At 34.0% G+C, this 17,999-nt stretch overlaps 1 protein-coding gene across 1 annotated transcript in view; it reads left to right on the top strand.

Annotated features, from left to right (window-relative positions):
* The window catches only part of COL19A1 (collagen type XIX alpha 1 chain), a 317,873-nt gene that overhangs the window by 20,033 nt on the left and 279,841 nt on the right, over positions 1-17,999 (top strand). The window contains exons 3-4 of the mRNA XM_011361196.1: positions 7,655-7,729; positions 8,554-8,653. Coding sequence (XP_011359498.1) covers positions 7,655-7,729; positions 8,554-8,653 — 175 coding nt within the window. The remainder of the gene's footprint in view (positions 1-7,654; positions 7,730-8,553; positions 8,654-17,999) is intronic.

Genomic DNA, 17,999 nt, shown 5'->3' with positions numbered 1-17,999 from the left:
TAAATTTGGGCCTCAAACTATCACATAAACCCCTTGAAACTAGTTTTCTATTAATTACAAGGAAATCCATTATTAAATCTGGCTTTTACTAATTGGCAAATATCACACTCTGAAATTCAGAGTAGAAAGTACACTGTCATATAGAGAAATTTATTTTGTGTTTTCAAGAATTCCATGTTTAATATGATCTTATGTAAGCATCCTACTACTGACAAAGGTATTTTGTAAGTCCTAAGTGGAGGAAAGCTTGTCAAGTGAAGATATGGCTGCTTTGGATACAAAAAAAATCAGTGAAATTTCTGTGGCCTTTTGTGACCTTTCTGTTAAAATGTCTTTGCACTCCCCCCCACCCCTTTTTTGGTCACTTTTCTGTACTATTTTTGTTATATTCTGGTCCAGTGTGCTTTACCCATTTTGTTAACCAGTGTTTTTGTCCCAACCTAGAATACTCCATAGTCCCTTATCAGAGATATTGTCAAAGTACAGTGTGAACAGGAGGGCATGAGGGCAACTAGTAACAATAAAATGAAAAGGTGTTCTCCCCCTCTGTCCAGCAGGAAGTGTGTTTTAACCTTTTTTTAAAAAAAAAATGTGAAACACCCAAAAGCTCTTATTTTGATCTGTTTATGAAAGGAAAACAAACCATTTCTATATCTGTGGTAAATTGCTGCTCTTCATCTTCACTGACTCTAACCGTGAGGCAAACAAATGCTGTCATGAGTTTTGTCACTTAAGGTAAAGAAAACAATTTTCCTTAATACTGTTAATATTTCCTTAATAATGTTAGGAAAAAAAGAATGATAAATAGAGCATCTACAGAACAAGACAGATTTTACTTATAATTTTACAGGTAGTAATAATTTCATAATATGTATACTCCTAAGGATATGAATAGGAAAAACGAAACAGGAAACAAATGGACAAGAGGTGTAATTTCTCAGGGGATAGTCCTCCTCTTCTCATCACATTGCTTATGTACTCTCATTCATTCCCATGGCTTTAATTATGACTTATATGTCAATCGGTCCCAAATTTACTTCACAGCCCGGACTTCTCTTTGAGTTTCATACCCATATTTCTAACTGACTATTCAATAACTTCTTTTAAATTTTTTAATGGCTTCTCAAACTTGACATTTCAAACTCCTCCTCTCTTACTGCAGATTTATTTACTCCTAGCCAAATCTTTTCTTCCTCTAGTGGGATTCATTTCAGTAAACTAAAGTTTTACTAAGCAAGCCAACTCTCGCTCCTCCCTGCATTCAATCCATTATCACGTCCTGTCGATTCTTATATCTCAATTCTTTCTCATTTCAATCTTTTTTGTCACCTCTTTAATACAAGCTACCATCATATCGGGCCTCACAGAGTATGGGCATGCTAGTAAGGTTGCAATACGAAATACAGGACACCCAATTAAACTTGAAGATCAGCTAAATAATGAACATTTTTTAGTTTAAGTATGTTCCAAATATTGCATGGGGTATACTTATACTAAAAATATTTTTGTTATTAGACATTCAAATTTAATTTTACATTTTATATTTTTATTTGCTATATTTGGCAATCCTATATAATGTGAAGACAGGATAGGTTGTTTTCTTATATAGAGTGGTCAAGGAAAGCTGCCCTCATGTGGGGACATTTAAGCAGAGACATGAAGACAGAGAGAGATGTGTGAACACCTGGAAAGCAGCACATACCAAAGCCCTGAAGCTGGGCATGCTCAGCATGTGGGAGAAATAACAAGAAAGGTCAGGAGATTGAAGTCCAGAGAGTGAGGAGGAGGCGGCGATGGGGCACGTGCCACTGAGAAATGGATCTGTGCTGCTGCTCATATTGTCAAATCTGACTTCCAAGCATGCAGTGTCTGTCAAAAGCTATACCTTGAACTTTGGTAAATTCATCAAAGCAATACATGTGAGACCTCATGGGAGATGTTCAATCCTTACCCTCCAGGACTATTAGCAGATACCATGCAAATGGGTAGGCTTCTGAATTTATAGTTTTCAGTAACAAATCTTCCCTAAAGAGCTTTCAACAAGCCTTAATTCACAGTTAATTGATTATTGTAATTCCATGTTGCTCATAATACACTGTTATTTAGTACAAATGTATGTAAATATATATGTATACTTTAGCAAAGTTGAAGTAAAAAATATGTCTCCACTAGACAAATTGTATATTTTCTTTCTCTGTAATTAGTAAAGAGGTATATAAATAGCTTAAGCAATACCAAGAACCCTCAACAAACTATAAAGAGCGTAGTAGAACATGTTTACATCTATTTTTCATGATGCCTCTAATTTAATTTTCCCCTTTGTAGTGCATGAGGAATGACCTCACTTGCTTGCTTTTCCTAAGGTCAGAGGCCTCTGGCCACAGAGAGTGACTAGTCCATTTTCAGTATGAGCATCTGCAACGCTCATAAATCTTTTATGTATTAAATCAGTTGAAAAAAATGAAAAAATTAAAGAACATTTTAACTGGTCTGGGCTTCTTAGTTTTTTGAGAGGTGAAAGGGGGGAATTCAGTATGTTTTTGGTGAATGCTCTATTAAACTGAAGACTTTTATATGCGTGGGTATAAAAAATACCAGAACAATGATAAGACAAATGTGCTTCAAAAGACATGTGATCTAATCTCAATACTAGAACGCTTACTAGATTGTATACAATAGAAGGCCAAATCAGCAGGTAAGAACAGTACAAAGATTTAGAGATTAAGGGGAAAAGTGATTTAAAAAAAAAAAAATGTTTCAAACTGAGAGTGAGAACAAAACGCATTTCTACTAAAGAATGAAGAGAGTTTTTTAAGTGTTCTATTGTATTGTTTTTTTTTTTTTTTTTAGAATATGGCTTCAAGATGCAATGATCAAAATAGAGAAAAAAATAGACTAGGAAATTTATGTTTTATTTTAACTTTGCCATTGAGTGGCTGGTTATGTGATCTGGGGGAAAAGTCACATAAATTCTCTTGAATAATTTGTTCTTAGATCCTTGGGATTCATTCTGATTTTTGGAGGGAGAGAAGGGTAAAAATCTTTTAAAATGTATGTATTTTTTTGTAAGTAATCTAGATAAAATCTAGATAATCTACTTAAATCTGACCTAGCTGCCTTCCTTTGTATTTCCTTTGCCTACTTTCAATATTGTTCCAACCCTATAAATTGCCCAAGTCCTTCAAGCCAAGTTAGGGAGAAAGTGGGTCTGACAATCACTAACAACATCTTAGCATGAATTTGTTAAAGATGTTTTTATTTTCTTTTCAAAAGTTCTGTTGATTGAAGGTTCCTAAGCAATGCATCTTTTGTGGTGAAATTTTAGAAATTACTTTTGAAATTTTTAGAAATTACTTTTTGAAACATTGCAGAGAACCTTTGAAATGACACTGCTGCAGTGATTCTCCTGACAGGATGTTTGGATATTTGGGTCTCATCAATGGTTCCTCAAAATAAATGCACATTTACTCAACAAGTGCGCTTTACTTTATACTAAAATGCATATGTCAATGCTCAAAGAAGTAACATTCAACTTGTGATAGCCACTTCTGCTGCCTTGTCATTCTTATGCAATGGATCCCTAAAACTTATGCATTCAGATTATTGAGCCCTGTATCTCACCCCCAAATAATTAACATTTAGTTTTTATTTGTTTTGTTTGGCTTTTCACAATAAAGCACATATTCCAAATGTATGGCACAATATTTGATTTTCGTAAACTGAAAGATGTGGAGAAATATTTTCATATACATTGCTGGAAATGTTGAATTCCATTCATTTCAAAGTGACAGGTTAATTACTTTGATATCATAAATTCATTAAGTCCCTGGAAGAAGTTAAGATATATACTGATTTCAACTTGACAATGAGCCAGCATACATTCCTCTCCTTACTGAAGTGTCGTGGTAGGAAGTCCATTTGCACTGTCTTGAATTTTGTTTTGCCAATAAAAAAAGAAAACAAAAACAAAAACAAAAAAACTTGGGTTAAAGGTCCCCTCCCCTCTCAGATTCTAAGGGCCCTGTTTTGGCCTAAAGCCTTATAATGGGCCAAGGAGAATGCTGAGTTTCAATGACCCTTATCAATAGCCAGAGGACCTGAATCACCAGTTTCAAGGAAATTATTTACATTTGAGGGAGAGAGTCTTTCTCCAAAGAAAGTCAGAAAGAAAAGACTTAACTAGGTTTACTAAAAAGATTAAGAATTTTGTATCAGTGTGGTCATTCATTATTCGTTTTGTTTTGCAAGAATCATTTTTAGCTTAAAGTATATTCTTACAGACACGTTGTTTTCCTTATTTTGTTGAGGTATTATACACACTAAGGTCAACTAGTCTTACATGTAGAGTGCAATGAATTTTTATACATATTTATACATCTGTGTAACTGCCACTCAGATCAAAATATAGAACATTTACAGAATCTTAGGTTTTCCTGCATTGGATCCCAGTTGACAGCTCACTAAAGTAACTAGTACTTGACATAGATTAGTTGTACAACCTCTTGAAATTCATATAAATGGAATTATGTAGTAAGTGTTCTTTTGGAAATGGTATTTTTTCCATTTAAAATTATATCTGTAAGAATCATCCAGGTTGTTGCATGTGTCAGTGATTCATTCTTTTTTTTTTAATTGCTGCATAGTTTTTCATTGTATATATCACAATTTATTCATTTATTCTCTTGCCAACAGACATTTGCGTTGTTTCCAGTTTTAGACTATTATGAGTAATGCTTCAATGAGTGTTCTCTTCCAAAAAGGCCATTTACATTCATTTTTTGCACTCATTTCTTTTGGGTCATTGAATTTCCAGGTCATAGAGTTCAGGTATATTTAGCTTTAGTATATGCTGCCAAACAGTTTTCTAAAGTGGTTGTACAGATTTCCACTCCCACAGCAATGTAGGAGAGTCATCCTTTCTCTATATCCTCAAAAACACTTAGTGTTGTCAATTCTTTAGTTTTTATTCATTTAGTAGTATCTCATTGTGGTTTTACTTTGCATTTCCCTGATTACTGATGTTAAGCACCCTCTCATATGCTAGTAGACAATTTGGATATTCTCTTTTGTGAAGTGTTTAAGTTGTCTTGCACATTTTCAGAATAGGGTTTTTAATCTTTTTCTTACTGATTTGTGAGAGTTCTTAGTATATTCTGGCTATGATACTTTATTGGGTATATGTGTTGCAATAGTCTGGCTCCTAATCTTGTCTTGTCTTCTCACTCCTTTAATGTTGTCTTTTGATTAATAAAGATTTTAATTTTAATGAAGTCCAATTTATCGATCTTTTATAATTAATGCATTCTGTATCCCTTACAGGAAATCTTTGCTACTCCAAGTTCATGGAGATTTTATATTTTTCTCTAGTCCTTTATTGTTTTACCTTTCAAATTTAGGTCTAAGATCATTCCTAATTTATTTCTGTGTGTGGTCTGAGGTAAGGATCGAGGTTCAGTGTTTTTCTTTATGGAAATCTAATTGACCCAGAACTACAGATTGAAAAGACCATCTTTTTTCCACTGAATATCAGTGGTCCTTCAGTGGTAAATAAGGAGATCATATGTTCATGGGTCTGTTTTTAGACTCTACTGTTTTATTGATCTGTTTATCTATATATGTACCCATAAATCCCACATTATAAAATTCCTGGTATCTGATCGTGTAAGTTTTCTAGCTTGTTCTTCAATTTTGCCTTAGCAATTTTAGTTGTTTTTTTTTTTTTATAGTTCCATATAAATTTGAGAATCAGTTTGTCAGTTTTCACAGACACACAGACACACACACCCTATTGGGATTATAATTGATATTGCCTTGAATCTAGAGATAAATTGACAGTTGACATCCTAACAATATTGAGTCTTCCAGTCTAAATACCTGATTTATTCCTTCAGTTATTTAAGGATTTAATACCTCTCAACAATGTTCTTTAGTTTTCAGTGCAGAAATCTTGATGAGATGCTTGGTTTTTATAAAAATGACTGAATTCAGATTTAAAAATTAATAGTTTATAGATTGTCCAATTTTACTATTTTTTAAGATCTGCAGTTATGTTAAGATCTCTGAGGTAGGAATTTCCCAAGAAGCTAAGTAATTTGTAAAATTATTCAGTGCTATACTTTCATTTATGTGTAGAGAAACTTTTAAATCTGATTAAATGGTAGCGCTTTTTAGAATCTGATTTATTTTTGGGGTTAGATATATTAAGATGATGCCCTGTCACCACCCTTGAGCTCTGTGATATATTTATTAAAGAAAAGGCTGAGGGGATCAGCAGTTAAACCAGAGAATCAGTAGTTTCCACCTTCCACAGAGCAGGCGATCAATTTGATTTTAAGCAGTTTATCTTTCTTCTATATTAAAAACTTTTAGGTCATTAAACCCAAACACGAATTTTAGACATGGAAAATTAAGATTGTGATTGCATAATGCCAAGAAGTTTATTTAATTTAGTTTAAGAAAGTCTCTCCAGTTGTACAGTTACCAGTGCATATTCTAAAAATGAGCTGCAATTTTGTCTAATTTTCTGAATTGACTATGACATTCCCAGAATCTAGCCTGAATTAGATTTAAACATATCCCAGGTAATAAAAAAAAATTAGTGTATGAATGCACATTATTATATGAGTGTGTTGTGGTAGTATTGAATGTGTAAATTCACTGTGAGTGGAGACAAACTTTATCTTTTATTTCTTTGAATATTATTGTTTGAATAGTACCTTCTTTGAATATTATTGTTTGAATATTACCTTCTCAATGACTTTATCTCTTTTTTTTTTCATTATAAGGCACTTTTGTGTAGCAGAGACCTTTACATTTTTGCTTTTTAATTTCATTTTAATAACTTCCATCTATGTTACTACCTTCGTCAGTTCAGGCTGCTCTAACAAGAATACCATAGGCTGAGTGGCTTAACCATCGAACATTTATTTCAAACATTTTAGGAGGCTGGGGAGTCCAAGTTCAGGGTGCTAGCATGGAGAAGTTGTGGCAAGGGCCCTTTTTCTGGTTTTCTCACGTGGCAGAGAAAGAAAAGGGTCTTCTGTTTCTCTATCCCTTTATAAGGAAATCAGCACCATCATGAGGTCTCTATCACATGACCTTATCCAAAACTAATTACCTCACAAGGCCCCACCTTCAAATACCATCACATTGTGGATTAAGGCCTCAACATATGAATTTGGGTGAGATAGGGGAACAATCGGTCCACAGTCGTCTTTTTCTGCTTTAGTCTAATATCATTTGACACCAAAATCTGAATTAAAGTTATGTTAAAATATAATAGTAGTTAGTTCACTTGTTTTAAAATTGGAATATACTTGGCCCGTGAAAATTAAATGATACTAAAGCTAGCTAATTTCTTAATGTCAAATATATACCAACAATTAGAATGTTAAAATAATAATGATAATGATAATAGTTAACACTAACAAGCATACACTGCATACCAGGCACTGTTCTGAGCACTTCATATATATGTACATGTAATCTTTACAAACGCACTAGTGGGTAGTTTAAAACTCATCCTCATTTTACAGAAATTTAATAAAATGGTTTAATTTATTTCCATTTTTTAAAGTTTTTGATTGTATTGTATTTTATTTGAAAGAATTGATAGAAAATGTAGTGCAAATCCTCAATACTTTTTTTTTAATAGAAAAACAATGTCCTATACTGAGAACAGAGGGACATCAGTTTATACAAGACAACAGAGATAAGCTTGAAGTTCCAGGTAAGTGTTATAATCCTTTACAGAGAAAATTTTGTGTAAAATTATCACTAAACATGTAATATATTGTAGTTGATTCCTTGACATTGTAATTTAAAACGATAGCATCAGTATAAAAAAATTAAAAGCAAAGTATATGGATAATGTTGAAAATATGCTGAAAACAGTTCTGTATTGTTTAAGTGAACACTAACAACAACGCAAACTCTTGGAGAAAAAAGGTTATTTAAAATTACAAAAGCTGTATACATCGTAGAAATTTTGAAAAAAGAAAAAAGAATTTATGCAACAGAAAATCTTACTACCCAAATATAGTCATGATTCCCATTTTGGTGTATCATTCCTATCTTTTTCTCTTTCTTCCTTTCATTCCATTCATTCTCCTTCTCTTGCTCTCTTCCCCGCCACTTCCACCACATACACATGCATGCACACAATCATAATACATATATTCTATTTGAAGTCTAAGCATTTCCCCTTATCAGCATACAGTCTTCTAAAGTGGTAATATTTTTTACTTAACTAATTTTCTGTCTTTAGCCATTAGAGCTGCTACAATGAACTACTCTGTTTATTTACTTAGGATAATTCCCTAGACTAAAGAGAATTAATATTTGAGCCCTTTGAAACCTACTTGATTTTCTTTTATCCTAAAAGGAGAAAAATGAAGTAGAGAAATTTTGCTGATCCCAAACAGCAGGATTTTGCTTGAAATAAATCAGTCTAAAGATAAGGACAACAAAAAATCCTATTTAAAAATCAATATCTCTGTGAGTTTACTAAATGTAATGAAACTACTAGATTAAATCATTTGTCATGTTTTCCAGGTTTTGACCTAGGAGAAAGCTTTTCTTTGAGACATGCATTTTGTGAAGGTGATAAAACCTGTTTCAAATTGGGAAGTACACTACTTATTAGAGATACCATGTAAGTAAAATAGTTTTTCTTTACATTTTAACTATTTCCATTAACTGTTTAACTGTTTACATAAACTATTTTCTGAGGAGATTTTAAATAATTTGTTAAAAAATAAAAATCTCAATTTTTTATACTCACTTGAATGCTATAGTAAATGTTCTGTTTGTATATTTGTTGTTTTTAATAATCTTTGCAATCTGATCTTGCTCTATGGTGTAAATGCCACTTACATGTACAGATAGAAACATCATCTTTAGAGAATAATTTGTTTTCAAAGAAATATTATTTTTGTTCAACATAGACATGACCAAAATTAGATTTTATAATGTAAACTTTAACACATAAGGCATGATGCAGACTTAGAGACAAAAGGCTGATTTATCATATTTCTATATGCTTTATTCACATAGATAAGCTTCATGCTAAATTAAAATAAAATAACTTAGCCCTTACGTATTCATATTATATAATGTATAAAGTAAATAGTAAAGAAAAACTGTGTTTTTTTTTTTTTTCAGTTTTATTTTTGGTCTTGATACTCATTTCAATTCAAAATGGATTTACCAAAGGTTTCCTTGTTATCGTCACTATTCTTTTCCTGCTGACAAACCTGGGATTAAATAATGAATCACTTGACATTTAAATACTGACAATTGGTCAGCAACTACGCAGGGAAATAATAAATTTCCATATGCTTGGCTATATGTAATTGGAGGATGGATAAGTAATTCAGAAAGCTTAAGTCATCAAAAAGGCAGATATAGCATATATGGCCATGGTACTTAGTCTTTGAATCTTAGATGAACATTCCAGTGTGTGAGTACACTGCAATGAAAAAAGAATCAAAATTCTGTTTGGTTTAAAATGCAGCACAGCTGTTTTTGTGTGAAAGCATATATAAATGTTTTCACTTCCTGTTGGGTAGCCTAATATTTAAGAAACCAGACAGGGGTGTTGAGAGTCTCAGCATTTGAATTTTCAAAGGGAAGTGGAATTAATCATCTCATTGCCTATCCTCAGATGCTCCATAAAAGACCATGTTTCTAACTCACATTTTTTTGTGTGAGAAAAGTTTCTTTTAAGCCTTCTATTTTGTGATAACTTTCAAAATTTTAGCTTAATGATATGATTTCTTAAAAGTAAACAGCTCATTAATTGGTAAGAAATAAGAATATTAAAGAAAGTGATTTGCTATTGGGGGATATAATGGTGGGCACTTCAGCAGACGTAACTGTACAGACCTTTGCTGTCATGGGTGGCTTTCAGGTGGTTTCACGTGTAAGCACTAACCCTCAGGACAAGGCAGTTTCATGTTTGGGTATTTCATATGCAGTAAAGTCAATAGGTATCTCGTATATATTTCATATGTATTGGTTTAGATGTTGCTTAACTACTAGTAGACAACTTTAATGAATTTAAGAAAGGCAATAAATTCTCTTACTAAAATTAAGATGCATTTTATATCTTGTCCTCTTCCTAATGATTTAAACTCCTGTTATTCTGGCTTGCTAACTAAAGGATCGGAGTGAAAATCTTTTAAAATTCATTGAGCCTGTATATATAAGAAGACTTAGCTAATTTTAAGTAGTTGTATTGGAAAACTTAGTGCCACATTTAGACAGTGCTATTTCCCCTTAAATAAGTATCATAATCAATATTAGGTACAACTTGAAATTTATTTCTTGACCTTTGGCTCTAAAGCACTTTGTGATCCCAGATGATCAATGCAAGTGAGTTCTCTGACTCTGCGCAGCAGAACCCTGGTTTCTCCACTACAAGAAACTGGAGGATATCTGGTTAAGCTGACTAGCAAGTGTCAAGTGGCTTGGCTCATCTCCACTTAATTTCACTCATTGAGCCAAGTATGCTAGGATGCTTCTCTTGCATGATGCCATTTTGATTTTTCGATGAGACGAGAGTAAAGTTGCAGCTATTTATATATTTGTAAATAAACTGCCTTGCAGAATCAGCATGGGAAAAAGCAGATGCTATTTTATATGGAAAATGGGATTCTTTCTGTGCCTGAGCCTGTTTATATTGCTCTGGCATCTTCCGGATGAGATTTATGTGGTGAGAGATCTGATGAGTGTGTTGGTCAGATACTTATCTATTGGGCACACTTAAGGCCTTAAGCCTAGCTTAATGTGGGGATCCCAAAAGCTGCTCCTGTAAGGGACCTGCAAATAAATGTTATTGTACACTTGAAGGCTCAGGGAATATCTGAGGGGTTTTATATGTTTGGTTTTATTTTAAATTCATGTCCATTTTTTCATTATTCCTTGGGATAGCAAATGTTGTTTGGGGGGTTTAAATGAGTCTGGGTGGCATGCTACCTAGTTTTCTAAAATTATCTTTTAAGAGGAAAGTTCCTTGGCTTCCTGCACATACAGGTTTCCCTAGTTATGTGGAAGAAAGAAATCATTATTTTTATACATATTCAGAACTACATCCCAGATGATCATACTCTGGTTATTTTTAAATTGTGTTTTGACAATTATTAGGGAAAATAGTGACGTTTTGAAAGAAAATATGCATAAAACATGAAACATGTATATACTACAGAGCACTTTATTTTCTTGGTGTAATATATTTCATTAGTTGCTTATATTTCATTAGTTGCTTCCATAGAAACATATTTTAAATAAAAATGTCTTAGTAGTCGAATATTTTAGAAGAGTTTATGAATATTGAATTTCTAAATACTGTTGATTCTGAAGGAGCAATATACTCTTATTTTGACTGGCCAATGAGGGAATCAGTCAATTTTAAATATACCAGGGAAATGAATTTCCTGATTTATTATTGAATTCGAGTTTGGTAAAGAGCCTTATCTCTCAGAAGCTATGATTGGTACCTAGTGACTATCTTAAATACTGTGTTGAGAAGGATTCTGAGTCCATTTTGGGTTCAGCAAATCAGAGTGCTATGATCCATTAGCAAAAGAGGATAGAAGGGATGCTTATGTGTGTTTCAAGTCTGTAGCGTCTTTGATTTAAGATGATTCCTGTGAGCTGGTGGTTTTGTAACTGAAACAGTTCCTAAGAATGGGGGGAGATAAAGCTATATGTGAAAATAATCAACACAAATTAACATTAATAAGCTTTTATGAGCTTGGTTAGAATAGCTAGACACAGTGGCGTTAATAGACAGAACTTGTCCCCTTCCTTAGCTTTTGTTACAGATAGATAAATCTCTAGTGAAGAGGGGATCTTCTCTCTCTGTCTTTCATTAAATTGGTGGTTGCTTTCCAGGAGCAGAGACTATTTGGTTTCACAGCTTTACATGGAAAAAAAGAGCTGGTAGAAGATATTCTTATTTGCATTTTATGTTTTTGTAAACATAATAATCCTCAGCAACTAGGAAACCCCAAATTATGTATTTGGAAGGTGTGTAGTGTTTTTTAGGAGTTTTTCGAGTTTTTCAAGTTTTTCCGGACCTTAACAGTTCCCTTGGAAACAATCCTGAATGTGGGAAAGCTGTTACGTCTATTGCCTGTACCTGTACCTTGTCTTTGCTACTGTTGAATGATTCACCCCATAGACATGTCTTTTCTACCCAGACTTTTACACTACCTCCAGATTTTTATTATTATAAATGACACTACAACATACTAGGAAGTTGTTTTTCTCTGTGTTTAGGATTATTTCCGTAAGACTGATTTTTTTTGAAGTGGAATCTCTAGCTCACTATTTAAGATCTTGATATATACTTCTAATTATGTTCTATTATTGCTTTATTCATCTGTTCTGCATATTACCCAATATCTTCAGTAACATTTACGAATAAAAGCTGCGGCTTGCTATGTAAGTATTAGGGGTTCCTGAAACGTTTCTCTTCTGCTAAAGGATGAGTGAGATGTAGCATTCAATAAGTCACCAAAATGAATGTAGTCTAGTCTAGAGCTCACCCTTTTATTCAACAAGCATTTATTGAGCATCACTATGGACTGGGTACTTTACTAGGCTCTGGAATTACACTGGTGAAATAACATGGGTCTAATCTTGCTTTTCTGGACCCTGTTGGAGAGATAAACAGTGCAAGGAGAAGCTATACTTCTCTCTTGCCTTGACTCAAGAAGAAACTGAGATGTATTGCCTTCTGTCATTCAAGCATGAGCTATAGGACTCGATCCCACTCCATCTCTCATAAAGACTGAACTTTCTTAAATATCACACACAGACTGATTTTTAAATTCTGTTCCTTCCCTCTTAAGGGTCTCTTTTCTAACCTATGTTTCATTTTTATTGCTCTTCTTTGGGACCTCTCCAAGTTCTCAAAACCAGTTAAATTTCAAAGCTCAAAATTATGTTCAAAATTCTGATATTGAAGCTTCTAACTGCTGAACATTTTAGGAGAATTGCTTCAGAATTCCATTAAACTATAGAGAATGACTGTTTTGCATCCTGTGTCTTTTCATTTAGGGCATTCTATTATTTCGTAGATAGTAAATTTCTCATTTAAGGAAATCTGACTTAATTAAAAAGTTGTACAGCCATTTATATGAGATTGACTCACTATTACACATAACTCTTATGTCATCAGTTTGTCCTTAATTATAGTTTGGCAAAAATGTGAGGTGAGTCAGTCATTCTTAAAATGAAAAGCCTGATAAGTTCACAATTACTGAGTTCTTTAAAAAGTACAATTTAGCCAAATTAAATATATTAGATAAAACTGAATTTTATAAGTATCTTAAACAGATTTTAAAATGCATGGAATTATTTTCTTCATCACAAGAGCCTCTCACAAGAACCTATCTTATTTTTCTCTGGAAAATTCAGAGATGTTAATGTTTTGATAACAAATTGCTTTGTATAGAAATAGCTACTTGTTGGTCCCCAACATTGGGGGTTCCCCAGGTGAAATCTGAAACTGGCCTCCACATATGAAGGGTAAGGAGAGATGAGAGAAAGAGGCAGACCACTCCAGATTGGTAGGTAGAAGGTTTAATAAGCAGGGAAACTTATACACGAGGCTTATCTCGGACTGCTGCAAAAAGAGACTACCATACCCACCCCGCAGAACCTTAAAAGTTAAGTCTTCACTTAACATCATTGATAGATTGCTGGAAACTGTGACTTTGTTAAACAACATATAACAAAACCAATTTTACCATAGGCTAATTGATATAATATAGAGTTAAGTTCCTATTGCATCTTTCTGGTCACAAAAATATCACCAGACTTCTAAGTAAAGACCTAAAAACAATTATAGTATTAAACATTGAAATAAACATGAGGTATAGCTACATTTAAGTAAGATTAATAAAAACAAGAAAGATAATTATTTTCCAACCTGCTTATTCTAGTTTAAAGTTCTAGGTGGCCAGAGCCTATCCTGACAACTTAGTGCAATGCGGGATCCACTCTGGACAGGTCGCCGTTCCATCTTAGGAAGCACATACATACCCACACTCAGACTGGGACAGTAGAGATAGGCCAGTTCACCTAACATACACGTCTTTGGGATGTGGGAGGAAACTGTAGTAGAGATAGGCCAGTTCACCTAACATACATGTCTTTGGGATGTGGGAGGAAACTGGAGTATCCAGAGGAAACCCACACAGACAAGGGAGAAAATGAACTCCGGTAAACAGTGACTCTGGCTGGGAATCGATTTTTTTTCTCTCATCAGTGTTATAATGAAACAGCATTGAACAGAATGACGTTATTTGAGGACCTGCTGTGTAGAGGCCTTAATAGGTTCAATGGCGTATACAATTCACATCGTCTCAAGAACACATTACTCTCTCAAGGCTGCATCCTTGAAATGGATCCAGATGTGGAAATGGTGGCAGAAGGTACATCCCAAGGATGGGAGGGGAACCTCTGATTGTCAGGATCCAGCTTGTGGGTCAGTCTGAGTCCCCATCCTCTCGATGATCTTCTCTAACATTACTAAAATGTAATATAATATGAACTATTATCAGTTCAGTATTTTCATTTACCAATTTTGGAAACATTTAATATTATCACGATCAAATTTAAGTTGTGATTTTCTCCTTTCAGATTTCATATAATTCAGTATTGCTTGGGGAAAATTAAAAAGTATCAGTAATTGATCATAGGCATATGATCATTATATCAATTTTGTTTTATTTCAGAAAGATTATTTAACATATCTACTATCTTAACAAATTTTTTAAGTGTACAATATATTATTGTTACACTGTTATACAGTAGATCTCTGGAGTTCATAGCTACAATGAACTATAGCTACAATGTTATACAGCAGATCTCTGGAGTTCATATCCTATTTTATTATGGTTAATTATATATATTTTATCTTAAAATGTCCTTATGCCATTTACCTTGAGAGTAATGAGTTACCAGTTAAATGTACTACTTAGGACTCATAATAATGCAAATGTCATCCTAAAGTAATAAAATTAAGGTGTCCTATTTTGGCAATTACTTGGGCCTTGACAGGCATTGATTAATCTTCTGCTGTTGGATCATGTTAGATTTCTTTCTTCACTCATTCTTTTAATCCAATGAATCAAATCTTATAAGGGACATCAGAGTTTTTGCTTGGGTGGGGGTTATATGTACATATCTGTAGAGTGTGCACTACAGGTTTTTAGAGTATACAAAAGAAAGAAAGCATGTAAGCATGTATTTCAGTCATCTTAAATCTTATTTGGCCCATAAAATACTGCGAGGATTAATTAGTTATTCACCTTCAGTAGTTGCAAATGTATTGTTCTTATAATGGTTGTAAACCTAAACTGAAGCATGACAAATTTATGAATTAGCCAGATAATGACATGAATTAATTAGCATGATGTTTCATTATACTAATACTTAAATATAACTTTATAACAATTCTGCAGTTGTTTTTGTAGATTGATGAAACTGTTTTATAAAATAGCATTGGATAGTCTAATCCTCATTCTCAGACACAAAACCATAGAGTAAGATACAATTATGATTTCATTGATAAGCTTTGAAATGTACATCAATCTAGGAAGGATAATTGTGTCAACTAATGAATCATTAATTTATTATCATTTTAGTTCTTTCGACTTAGCCACAAAGGCTAATCAGAAAATAAGCATGGTAGCCCAAAAGCTGCTTATGTTTTTTTATATGACTCACATAAGCTTGGTACACCTTGTCCAATGCCTCATTTTAGTCAGTACTTATATTTCCTAAAATGCATTCGTTCCAGATTAGGTGAAATTTTTATAGTCTTAAAATAAAAATAACATATTCAAATAATCGACTTCAATAATTCCTCTCACCATGGCTGTACCTGCGTAATTGGAAAGCAACCACAGGTTCAGCGAAAATTTTAATTAATATGATGCACCTGATAATGCCATGTAGAATTAACATCTGGTTGGTTGACTAGGAGATTGAATTGACCAGATGTTTTGTACCCAGGTTATTCTTATTTGAACCATCTCAACTTTTGCTCTCTACCACAGAATTTCTCTGCTTCAGCTGTCCTCTCTAAAGGTGACTCCTATTTTCAAACATTAACCGCTTCACTTGTGCTCTAAATCTCCTGGTCAGCTTCCTCTAAGACCTTGATCCACCCATGAACCCCCTTGCTCTTCTGTTTTCAGTGTCCCTCTCCACATATCCTGGCCTCTTAGTCTACAGATATACTTAATCCTTCCCTGTTCTAGAAACATTTTCCCTAGACAGTCGCTTTTACTCCCATACTTTCCAAAGGAATAATATTACTGACTACTTTTACTTCCTCGCATCTTAACCCACTCATATCTAAGACTTCTTGAACACTATGGCAATTTCTCTTTCAAAGTTACTGGTGACCACTGTCCAATCTCCAATGCCAACAACATAAGAGTTGCTCTAAACTGCCTTCTTGTACCCATTTCTCTCTGTCATATTCTGCCCATTATTTCTGCCAGTCGAAATCCTACATATCCTAGAAAGCTTAGTATACATTCTACCTTCCAAACACAGGCTTCACTGATGTCCTCAGGCAAATCTCTCTTTTTGTGGTCTAATATACTTTTAAAATACTTTTTATATAATGCTGATCTCATTCTGGCTCAGATAATCTAAATGTTCCCAGGCCACATTAGGTTGTGGGTTAAAATGATGTCATATTAACATCAGTTCCTAAATTGTTGTGATTCCTACCTGTACAACTATAGAACCTCTGCCTGTAGAACTGTAGAAACCTCAGCTCCCTCTTAAATGCTACTCTCATTTCTTCTGGGAGCCCCAAGAGTGTAACACATGTGCTCATACCCCAAAGCAAACATGTTTTTGTTGTGTTCTAATCTTGTCAATTCATGTCACCCCTGCCTTTGCTGTGAGTCCCCTCCATGAAAATACTGCTCTATGGGACGCAGCTAACCACTACTCGTGGTTGCTTACCCTCACCCGCAGGTGCCAGAGTTGCTCTGTGACTCACGGTTGAGTGTGAGTGAGGGTGTGTGCTTCGGAGGGCAGTGGCATGGGTTCAATGACTCTCTAACTGTCTTTTGGACCCCAAAGCAGTGATACTTAGGCACAGAGCCTGACAGTGTATTTAACAAATATAATTCAATCGATTCTCGGCATTCCTGCCTCTGTGGGGTTCAAAAGCTTATAGATACTAGGATACTAGGCAATCATATTACCTTCACATTGCCTATCTCTCTTCTAGTTTACTCACAATAAGAATATAACATTCCCTTTACATGCGAGAGCTATATTGAAAAAGTATTTAATGACATATTGTCACTGTTATTTCTGCATTCAGCTTTGATGCCAGTGAAAGAAGAAATTCTAACAAAGTGTTTCATTCAATTTCCACATTATACTGAATACTCACCGTGTGTCAGACACTAAAGATTTAAGGATGAATAAAGACATAGTTCCTGCCATCGAGCTATTTCTGTCTGGGAAGACAGATATCTAAACAATTAGCTATTATAGAATGTACTAGCAATCTTTAGATATTATCTATTATAGACTCTGGGAAAATAGACAAAGCTATTTTGAGTGAACCAGGAAAAGCTTCATGCAAAAGTAGAAGCTTGAACGATAAGTACAAATTTGCCAGGTGAGTCAGGGAGACAGTGTGTGGTAGTTAGAAAGAGTATCATGGTGGTTTCAAAGGTCAAGGCAATTTGATAAGAAATCCCATGCAGTTAGTGAACACAGATGGAGAGAGAGTTTGGGGTGGGGAGTGGAGGAGACTGAAAGGGCAGGTTATGGTGTTTTTCTGAAAGGTCTACATACCAGGCTAAGGGGGTTGAACTTTATTCATAGAAAAACAGTAAAGTAAAAGGTAAAAGATTTCTATGATCTAGAGAGAAACCAGAGTTTATCAATTACACCTCACCATAGCTGTTTTCAAAAAAGTGAAGATGTGGAAGCAATAGAATTACATT

Source organism: Pteropus vampyrus, unplaced genomic scaffold, assembly GCF_000151845.1.
Source record: "Pteropus vampyrus isolate Shadow unplaced genomic scaffold, Pvam_2.0 Scaffold64, whole genome shotgun sequence".
NCBI classification, from domain to species: domain Eukaryota; kingdom Metazoa; phylum Chordata; class Mammalia; order Chiroptera; family Pteropodidae; genus Pteropus; species Pteropus vampyrus.
Note: the sequence above shows the minus strand (reverse complement) of the source record. Positions and strands in the feature narration are given on the sequence as shown.